Source organism: Cyprinodon tularosa, unplaced genomic scaffold (assembly GCF_016077235.1).
Source record: "Cyprinodon tularosa strain WSP-4 unplaced genomic scaffold, ASM1607723v1 ctg229, whole genome shotgun sequence".
Lineage (NCBI taxonomy): Eukaryota > Metazoa > Chordata > Actinopteri > Cyprinodontiformes > Cyprinodontidae > Cyprinodon > Cyprinodon tularosa.
The window spans coordinates 476,190-487,440 of NW_024038856.1; the positions used below are offsets into that span (position 1 = coordinate 476,190).

Genomic DNA, 11,251 nt, shown 5'->3' on the forward strand with positions numbered 1-11,251 from the left:
GAATACTTAAGTATAAGCTTAGAAAGTATACCGAACAATGTACTTTTAGTGTACTTGAAGTATTACTAAAGTAATACTTCTTCAAACTAAATTGGGACATTTCTAAGTTTACTAAAGCATACTTAAAGTATACTTTAGTAAACAATAAAGTAAACAATAGTATAGTTAAGAACACTTGACTATAGTATTGTTAAGTATATGAAATATAGTTTAGAATAAGTAAACTTTAAATGCACTGCCTGATTTTAAGTATGAAATTACGGTAGTGCACTTTTAGTATACTTGAATAAACTATTTTTGCTAAGGGTAACCAATAGGCCACCACTCCCCATAAATCTACTTTACAGATTGTTATTGGAGTGATACATTTACTAACTTTCATAAATATTTCCATTCTTGATTTTATTGTAAACTTAACATTTGGCTGTACCAATATTTTCCACTTATGTCTCTATAAAGATTTTTCATATTTAATCTACTTAGCCACTATCATTTAATGTTTCTTTTCTTGGTTCTTGTTTGTATTTTGCAATATGCTTATGTAGATGGAAAAGGAGGAAATAGAAGACAGGATTAGTCAGACTCGTTCCTCTTATTGTAGAGGGCAGACTTCTCTGTGATGTAAATCAGTCAGGGTGAGACTTCCTGTTCCCGGTGCTCTGAATCTCAATCAGAGTGAGACCTCCTGTCCAGGTGCTCTCACAGCCCTTGTGTGTCACGGACGACATTTTGAGCCGCTGGGGTCGGTCCGGTTTGTTTGTGGGGTCTCATTCTGAGTTCGGGGCTAACGGACTGCTGGTCGGTAAAGCAGGATCCAATTTAACGGAAACACGGTGAAGTCTAACCGCCAGATGTGCAACGAATCCCGGGAGCTAGCAGAGATCTAGATGCTAGTTAGTTAGCGTTAGCTAGCTGGCCTGCCCTCCTCTTCCTCCTCCTCCTTCTCCTCCTCCGCCACCTCCTCCTCGACAGCTGGTCCCTCCTGACAGAAACAATGGCTTTAAAACGGATTTCTAAGGTAACTCGCTCACGGCTTGTTTTAGCTTTATCATTAGCATCGGAGTCAGCAGTTGAAACTAGCTTCTGATTCGCAGCTTCACTAAAGGACCATTCCCAAGTTTTTAAAGGTCCAGGCCGATCTTTAACACTCTAATCAACACTGTACATGTTTAAAACACATTTTGTTACATCTTCACCCTGCTGGTGAAAACGAAGAAATAGATTTGTTGTAGTTTTTTGTCGTTTAATGTATCATCAGTTCACAGAAACAGAAGAAAACTTCCTTGGATCTAATTTGGCCATTTAAGAAAATCCTCTTGAATAAAATATTTGACTAAGAGATCCTAACCTGCACGTTAAAGGGTGATGTTATCATAAAACAATCCTGTTATCTGACCAAATGTATTGTGGACCTGATCAGTAGACCTCATGCAAAATACAAACATAAGACTAAAAGCATTTGCTTCAGCTGTGGAACAGGACCCAGTCTGTTGTTTATCTCTCAGTCAGATATAATGTCATCTAGACTAATAACTGTGTTTAAAGAAGGTCAGAATATTTATGTTTGACTTGTTTCAGTGAAATCAGAACCAGGACTGCATAATGTTTTTTTAAAAAACGGCGGAATACGCCTTTAAATGATGCGGTGAATCAGACACGAACTTCAGACTCTTTCACTAAGCTCTCATAGCTGCTGTTAGCAGATTCCTCCTGTTCGGTTTCAGGTCTTTATCTGATGTGAGCTTGCTCTTCCAACCGGCCTCCCCTGGAGAGGTCCAAATCTGGACCACATCTGTATTGGAGTTAAGGGTTCGGTGGTTCTGTTCATCCTGATCTACCTCAACTGTTCTGATAATGTCCCAATTCAATAAATAGCCTTTATTCTTTAAACGTTTCATTATTTCAAGCCTTGGCCCCGTTCGGTTTTCCCTCAGTGATTTAGTGGACTATAGGAAACATCTGCATTTGATCTACAGTCATGGTTCTTTTTGGTCCGCCCACTTTCTGGTGTTTGGATCAATGCACCAATCAGAGATGAGTTCCTTAGCAGGTGTAACAGGTTAATAGAAACTAAAGGGAACAAGTAAACCCAGGGACAAACCTCATGACCACACGCTCAGTTTCTGGTGGAACTCAAACAAGAGCAACATTTAGCTTTGCAGAAACCCACAGGGTTTGAGGTTTTTTTGGGACTCTTCAAGCTGAGACCCTCATCTGCACCTGAGGCCATGGTCATCTGCTGGAACAAGGTCTTTGTTTTGCTCCATTGACACTCCAACCCTCCTGTATGGTTTGAGATGGAAAGCAGGAGATACGAGATCCCCACTGGGAGGACATCATGGGATCGATCCAGAACCATTTGGAGGAACTAAATACCCTTTCTGGGTTGAGAACAGCTCAGGATCCTCCTGGAGGACTTGAGAACCTGCAGCTTGTTCTCAGAGGAGCTAAAGAACCTAGACAGTGATAATGGATCAGTCCGAATATGTAGAGCTGGATTCATATGGCTGGGAAAGGAATCGGGACATTTTAGGATTGGCTAAAACACGTCTCATTCCAGCCGAGTCTGGCCTTTTCTATACATTTGAACCAACATGTTTAAAACTGTTCAGTCAGATTTAGTCCTCAGCAGAATTTGAGAGAATATTCAGCTGAGATGTTCAGAGATTCCTGAGGGGAAAGTCCCCTTCCCACTTAACTGGATCTTTCCCTCCTAAACTCAGTCCAACCTGAAAGATGAGCTGCATGTTCTGGTCCTGTGTGTCACATACCGACAACCACACACACACACACACACACACACACTCCGAGGCACTTTAGCTTCATGCTGGAAATCCAACCCCCCACCCCACCCGGTTCTATAAGCAGCCATGTGTCTGACACCGCTGCTCTGTCCTGGTCCGGCCCCTTCTGTCTAGACCCTTAAAATAGCCTCTCTGCTTACACATCAGTACCGACTGTATGGTTCCTAAAGTTCAGATGGAGCAGAACTTCCAGGTTTTAAGTTTGCATGAGTTACAGAACATGGAGTTATGGTTCTGGGGTCTCATTTATAAAAACATTATGTAGGATGCTTACTAAAAGAGTATGTATGAAGAAAAAAACAAAACAAAACACAATGGTATTTACAAACCATGCTCACACACGAAACCAAGTAATTACCGTTTATAGATCACAGCTGTACCCCAGAGTTTGTGCAGAAGGCTCCACCTCATGTTCGGCTGCTATACGCCCACATTCAGCCATAATTGGTCCATGCAAAGCACCGTTTACAATGCCGTCCAAATCAGCAGGCAGAGCTGTGCTTGGCACTGGCTGTGGTATCTCAGACCCCTTAATGGTTAAATTAAAACAGCCAAACCTCTGGATTAGGAGCTCTCTGTGGTGTCTACCTGCTATAAAATGTATACCTATAATGTAAAATTATGTTTTAAACCATATATTTGTAAACCGGGGTGCTGCTTCTCCATATTTAGTCCCCCCCCCCCCCCCCCCCCGAAATTCTAGATATCTCTGCTTTTACATACCTGAACTAAATGGTTAAATAACCTCCTCGGTCTGCAGTCCAGTTCTCCAAAGTTCTGCTTTTGACTCAGGTGTGCAGAAGCAGAGACGCATGTAATAGGAGCAGGACATTGAACTTTGAGGACAGGAATGGAGGAACCCTGCTCTAGTGGGCCGGTCCTTAGGACTGACTGTCCAACACCTTTTTTTTCCCACACAGAATTTAATTTTTCTCTTTAATTTACAACCCTAAGCAGATGTTCTAAACACTGGAAATATAGAAAAACAAGATGGACAGAAAAACCTCCTTCATGACTTCATCAGTTCCACCCACAGGCCAGGTTCTGAGGCTCCAGAACCTCCAGAAACCATAGAAACTGTAATGGTCCTGAAGCCTGACTAGCTGCTCATCATGGGTTTGCTGATCTTGGGTTCTGTTTGAATCCTCTGATTTACAGGAACAAACTCTTACTGTTGGGTTCCCACAAAATTCTGGCTTGGAGTTTGTGTCCGGCACACCGTCACTGTTCGGAGAAGGGAAAATGGATGATTTTTATTGAACTTTAAAATAATAGAAATCACCAATATAAAAAAAAACACAACCGTATTAAAAAAAAACAAACATTAAAAACAACACCGTCAACCAGAATGCTGTTTGATGAAAACTGATTAAAACACAGAACAATAAAACAAATACAAGATGGATCAAATAAAATATTAAAACAGTTGATCAGATTGAGTTAAAAGCCAAAGACAAATCATTTGTTTTGGGAGTTTTGAAATAAGCATGTAAGTCAGCCTGTTAGATTTGCAACAGCAGGTTGTGACTGAAGACAAAAGTTATGTATGTGACTACGGTCCTATGAATCCCTACTGACCGTTAGAGAGCGATACTGAGAGAAAGAACTCTGCCCCCAATCTCTGACCTCTGCTTCTGCTTCCTCTAGGAACTAACAGACCTTTCCAGGGACCCACCGGCTCAGTGCTCGGCCGGACCTGTCGGAGAAGACAGTAAGATGACCCTTTGATTTTCTTTACATGCATCCAGGTAGCAGCCAACTTTGCTAACTATCTCTGTTGTTTTCCAGTGTTTCATTGGCAGGCAACGATAATGGGTCCGGTAAGTACCAAGCTGCACCAGAACCACATCACCTTATCCAAACCAGCAGAGTCTGAGGCAGAAACCCAGAATGTTCTGTACTTTAATTAAAGTATTCACACCCTTTGATGTTCTCTAGGTTTTGACCCGATCCAATGAAAGACCAGTCAAGACAAAATATCGCATTCGCAATAGTCAAGAGTTGGAAACCATGCAGATGGTTAACTCTGATATAACCAAAGTTTGGGCCTAAATACAAACTCTAAGGCTACGTTCACACAGCAGCCTGAAGTGACCCAGATTCGATTTTTTGGCCCTTATGCGACCTGGATCTGATCTTTTCATGGCAGTCTGAACAACAGAGATCCGATTTTTCTTCCAATGTGACCCAGACCACTTGGCTATGTGGTCCTGAATCCGATATAAATCTGATCTTTTCAAATGCGACCTGTGTGTGAACGGCCAGGTCGCATTCATCCGACCTGAACGTCATTAATACCTGACAAAGGTCACTATTCTGCGTCTTGCTACGCAAAAGCGACAAGAAAAACAACAACCATGGCAGACGATGATGTAGAGAGCAGTATTTATGTTTAACCAATTGAAAAGATTGTCTTTTTATGGTTGGGAAAGATCAATAGATGCGCTTCAGCACTAACATCCATGTTTACTTCCGTAAACACAGAGCACGCTGGCCTGTGATCTCATTGCGTCCTCTACTGCGCATGCGGGACACTTACGTTGTATGACTGCACTTCACACAGGAGATCACATACAAGTCGCATATAATTGGAAATGTGAACAGCAAAGCAAAAAAAAACTGGATTTCACAAAAAAAAAAAAAAATCGGAATTGAGCATCAAGGCCTGCAGTGTGAACGTAGCCTAAGTCTGGACAGTGTCACAACTGTGAAGCATGGTGGTGGTAGTGTCATGCTGTGCATAAATAGATGGAGCTAAATCTATAACCATACTGAGGAAAAACCTGTTTGTGTGGAGGATGACCTTCCAGCAGGAGAACCACCTTGCACACCCAGCTGGAGGTACAGCGGATGGTTTAGAGCTGATTGATGAGTTAGAATGGCCTAGTCAAAGCCCAGATCTGAATCCAATGAAGAATCTGTGAGAGATTTGAAAACTGATGTTTTCAGCTGTTCTCCGTCCAGATGAACTGAGCTGGGTTTTTTATTTATATATATATAAAAAAAAAAAAACGTTAGCAGACATTAAAAGCTGGAGGAGACAAACACCTCGGCGTAGAACCAGAGCAGCTCCTACAGAGGAAAGCCATCTATGATTTGCCCTCTGCTTCACAGCTCATGCTACATTGGTCCGTCGAGTCAGATCGGGCCAAATGTAGAGACCTTTATGGCGTGTGAACACTTCTAAACGTTCTGAGGTTGAAATGACTACCACAAACAGAACATGGACCTGCTTTCATCAGCTGAACCGTTCCGATCCGTGTGATTCTAGAAATGGTCCTGATCCAAAATAATCTTTGTCTAACCTGAATCCTTCTGTTTCTGTTTTAGCCCGACAGTCCGTATCAGGGCGGTGTGTTCTTCCTCACTATTCATTTTCCCACTGATTATCCATTCAAGCCACCCAAGGTCAGTGACGTTCTGAAACATTCCCGGTCCAGATCGCAGTATGGCCTCTGTTCTGATCTGTTGATGCTGTTTCTGTGTTCAGGTCGCCTTCACAACCAGAATTTATCACCCTAACATTAACAGTAACGGCAGCATCTGTCTGGATATTTTACGGTCTCAGTGGTCTCCAGCGTTAACCATCTCTAAAGGTAACCAGGTCCGACCAGAACCAGCTGCATGCTGGTTTTTATTTAGCTTTTAGAGTTGAAGAAAGGTAGAATTTGTAACCTTCAGGGTTCTGAAGTAGATCTACCATGCATTGACAGATTTACTCTAGAATGTTTGATGAACCAAGGGTGTCTCCATTGTGAAGCTTGGGGGGGCCATAAGGGACCCTCACAAATCCATACAGACAAATTAATTTAAGCCTTTCAAAATAAAAATCAAAGTGTCAAATTGTTTTGCTTCATCAACTTTTGTTTTTGCTGTAGTAGTTTTTTTTTCATTAAACAAATGTAGCTGATATTAGTACATGTGTTCATTAAACTGAAATAAATGGATTTGGAAAAAAATGGAAAATAATTAACTGTTATTTTTCAAAGTGAAAGGTAATATTTTCCTTTCTAAAGTCCCTGTCACACCTTGACCATTTAGATGAGCATATGCCTGAAAAATCTGTCAAAAACGCTGGGATACGTTGGATAAGTTATGGGTCAGTTTTGTATAAGTTATGAGCGCGCTGAAACACGCTGGCACACGTCGACATACTTCAAGTACGTTGAGAAATTTTGAGTGTGCATAAAATTTCCCAACGTATGCCAGCGTATGCTCATACGTGGGGCATAAGTTGCAGGTAAGTTATTTGATCATCGACATACGTTAAGTGTAAGTTACTCATAAGTCATGGTGTCCAGCTTATCCAAAACCTATGAGAAACGTGTGCATAACTTACTTTCTACCTTTCTTTATTATTCTTTTTTTATTTGGCAGGTGGTAAACAGCTAGGTTAATACAGCAATAAAAAAATCTTTTTAAGCAGGCCAGGCGCATCGCTGCCCCTTTCAGGACACTGGTTGTAACATTTCATGGGCATTACTCTACCGTGCGTTATGCATAAGTTAGGCTGTCGATGGACATAAATTCTTGACTCATAAATTGAAAAAACAGAAAATTCAGCGTATGCCAGCGTTTTAGGAGATTCTGGGTCAGGCATACTCTGGATAAATCATAAAGGTGTGACAGGGGCTTAAGATGATAAACATTCAGAGTTTAAGTCAGATTAGTTATAGAAGAATGTGATTGTTATTGAAGAGTAAAAAAGAAGCACTAGCTTAACTTAAAAATCAGTGAAGCTCTAATATTTGGGATAATTATCGGAGCATGGGATCGTCAGCGATTGTTCCAACAGATGGTCTTGAAAATCCTTCATCTACATAAAGTGATGTTTGTCCTACAGACGATTTTAATAATCACTCAGTTGCACAAAAATAGATGCTGTGTTCATCATCAGAGGAGCAGGAAGTCAGGAGGGTTTACATGTGCTCAGAAATGTATATATTTTCCCAGATATATCGGATCTGATCCGCTGCCAAGAACCAGGACAGTATTTTAGTGTCAGACTCAAGATTATTAATGATTTGAGCCATAGCTGGTGCTGTTAGCTTGACCCTCAGACTGTGAATACTACTAGGTCAGCAGACATGGAGGAACCAGTGGTTAAAATGATCCATGTTCTGATCCAAAGCAGATTCTGAACCGGTCTCTATTTTCTCTCTACAGTCCTTTTGTCCATTTGTTCTCTGTTATGTGACCCAAATCCTGACGACCCATTAGTGCCAGAGATCGCCCGCATCTACAAAACAGATCCCGTCAGGTGAGTTTGACACACACAGAAATGGAACCAGGATGATGAACTGGACTCTAGCTGGTTCTGGGAGAAAAGCTGAACTGTTGGAGGTGAAAACGTGGCACAGACTTTGGATCTGTAAAGGCTGGAGTGTGACAGGAGTCTAGATAATGAACAGAAGATGGAAGATTCTGATCTGTAGCTGTTAGCTCAATGCTAACAGCTGCTCTCTGTTACTGTGGCTGAAAATAAGTGTTATAGTTTTCAAATGAAGACTAGTCACTTCTGAAAAACAGGATAAGAAAGCAGAAACATGATCAGCATTACGAGGTTGGAATAAAAAAAGATCTGTTTGAAGTACAAAACCAGCTAGTAGAACTTTAATAGTTCTGCTCTGAATCTGTTCCCCCCTCTGCTAGAGTCAGAGGACGTCTGAATTTAGCCTGTAGTGGACAATGAGGAGAGTTCTGTTCTGTTCTGCTTGGAGCACCTGCAGTTTGAACCTGGATTTTGATGCTTCGCCGTGTCATTTTTCTCTCCTGCAGGTACAACAAGACAGCTCAGGACTGGACCCAGAAATACGCCATGTGAACTGCGTGAGCTGCACCTTGCCCCGCCCCCTTTCCCTGCAATCTGTTGGCATTTTCATTCATCTCATTCTGAACTGTGATGCTGTTAAAGCCCGTCTGTCTGTCTGTCTGCTGGAGACCGGAGCCCGCTGGTTACCATGGCGTCAGAGCCGAACTGGACCCACTCGCTCCTTCATGCATGTCAGTGATTGGTCCATGTGCTGCTCTGAACTGTGTCCACGTTTTAAAGGAGAAAAGCTGTTTAAGTTTGTAGTTTGTTTTGCGATTTTAGACGAGAGCCGTTAGTTCATCCATCATCCGACTCCGTTCTCCTGTTTTTGCACTGGAAAAGATCCGACCTGCGGCGGCGGACCGGTCAACTAAGCGCTCTGTGATGGTTTTTCTCAATAAAGATGAACAAATGGAAGCTGGTCTTGGTTTCATTTAGTCGGAGAACGATCTATCCTCAGGTCTGTTCAGGTTCTGAACCAGAACAGAATGGTTTAATACAAACTCTTACTCTGTTAGAGTAAGGGCTAAAAAATAAACATGAGTCTCAAAATATAAAAATGACTTTATTAAAAAAAAAACAACCAGTTAAAGATGAACTGTACAGAGCAGGAAGGACATAAATATGTGAAACATGGTTGCCTAACAGCGCCTGGACTACAGGTGCTGGTCATAAAATTAGAATATCATGAAAAAGTAGATTGATTTCAGTAATTCCATTTAAAAAGTGAAACTTGTATATTATATTCATACATTACATACAAACTCATATATTTCAGATGTTTATTTTGTTTAATTTTGATGATTACAAATGACAACAAATGAAAATCTCAAATTCATCATATCAGAAAATTAGAATATTACTGAAGACCAATAAAAACAAAGGATTTATAGAAATGTTGGCCAACTGAAAAGTATGAACATGAAAAGTATGAGCATGTACAGCACTCAGTATTTAGTTGGGCCTCCTTTGGCCTGTATTACTGCAGCAATGCGGCGTGGCATGGAGTCGATCAGTCTGTGGCACTGCTCAGGTGTTATGATAGCCCAGGTTGCTCTAATAGTGGCTTTTAGCTCTTCTGAATTGTTGGGTCTGGTGTATTGCATCTTCTTCTTCACAATACCCCATAGATTTTCTATGGGGTTAAGGTCAGGAGAGTTTGCTGGCCAATTAAGAACAGGGATACCATGGTCCTTCAACCAGGTACTGGTAGCTTTGGCACTGTGTGCAGGTGCCAAGTCCTGTTGGAAAATGAAATCTGCATCTCCAAAAAGTTGGTCAGCTGCAGGAAGCATGAAGTGCTCTAAAACTTCCTGGTATGTGGCTGCGTTGACCCTGGACCTCAGAAAACACAATGGACCAACACCAGCAGATGACATGGCACCCCAAACCATCACTGACTGTGGAAACTTTACACTGGACTTCAAGCAACGTGGATGAAGTGCCTCTCTTCTTTTCCTCCAGACTCTGGGACCTTGATTTCCAAAGGAAATGCAAAATTTACTTTCATCAGAGAACATGACTTTGGACCACTCACCAGCAGTCCAGTCCTGTTTCTCTTTAGCCCAGGCAAGACGCTTCTGACGCTGTCTGTGGTTCAAGAGTGGCTTGACACAAGGAATGCGACAGCAGAAACCCATGTCTTTCATATGTCTGTGTGTGGTGGTTCTTGAAGCACTCACTCCAGCTGCAGTCCACTCTTTGTGAATCTCCCCCACATTTTTGAATGGGTTTTGTTTCACAATCCTCTCCAGGGTGCGGTTATCTCTCTTGCTTGTACACTTTTTTCGACCACATCTTTTCCTTCCCTTCGCCTCTCTATTAATGTGCTTAGACACTGAGCTCTGTGAACAGCCAGCCTCTTTAGCGATGACCTTTTGTGTCTTGCCCTCCTTGTGCAAGGTGTCGATGGTCGTCTTTTGGACAACTGTCAAGTCAGCAGTCTTCCCCATGATTGTGTAGCCTATAGAACTAGACTGAAAGACCATTTAAAGGCTTTTGCAGGTGGTTTGAGTTAATTAGCTGATTAGAGTGTGGCACCAGGGGCCATCAATTTTGAACCTTTTCACAATATTCTAATTTTCTGATATGATGAATTTGAGATTTTCATTTGTTGTCATTTGTAATCATCAAAATTAAACCAAAATAAACATCTGAAATATATGAGTTTGTATGTAATGTATGAATATAATATACAAGTTTCACTTTTTAAATGGAATTACTGAAATCAATCTACTTTTTCATGATATTCTAATTTTATGACCAGCACCTGTACAGTTCCCATAATCCTCTGTGGCTTTCTTTGTATTGGAAGGCACCAATCTTCTCATCAAGCTCATAAATTTCAGTTCATGAGAGAAATTTAAACCTGCAGAGAGCAGAAGGTTCAGGTACTGGTGGAAAAGGAGGGAGGCTGCTGGGTACCAATCCTGTAAACATCTGGAATTACAGCAACACAGCGGAGATCATTCAGCTCGTTACAGCAGAACATTCTGGGGTCACGAACCAAGGCCCTTTAACAACTGCTTCCACGTCCAACATAAATGTTTGAATTGTCCTGTGATGGACCGGTAACCAGTCCAGCCTTTAGTCCACCTAATGCCTGGTGCTGGTTCTGGCCCGGTTCGGCTAAGAT

General features: G+C 41.7%; 1 protein-coding gene across 1 annotated transcript; it reads left to right on the forward strand.

Moving 5' to 3' along the window:
• Positions 1-682: 682 nt before the first annotated feature.
• On the forward strand, positions 683-9,033 carry LOC119784551 (ubiquitin-conjugating enzyme E2 2-like). The gene is made up of 7 exons (XM_038286645.1): positions 683-1,018; positions 4,452-4,515; positions 4,593-4,624; positions 6,135-6,212; positions 6,295-6,400; positions 7,971-8,064; positions 8,583-9,033. The coding sequence occupies exons 1-7, from the start codon at positions 995-997 to the stop codon at positions 8,626-8,628; spliced, it is 444 nt and encodes a 147-aa protein (XP_038142573.1). The 5' UTR covers positions 683-994; the 3' UTR covers positions 8,629-9,033.
• Positions 9,034-11,251: the final 2,218 nt, after the last annotated feature.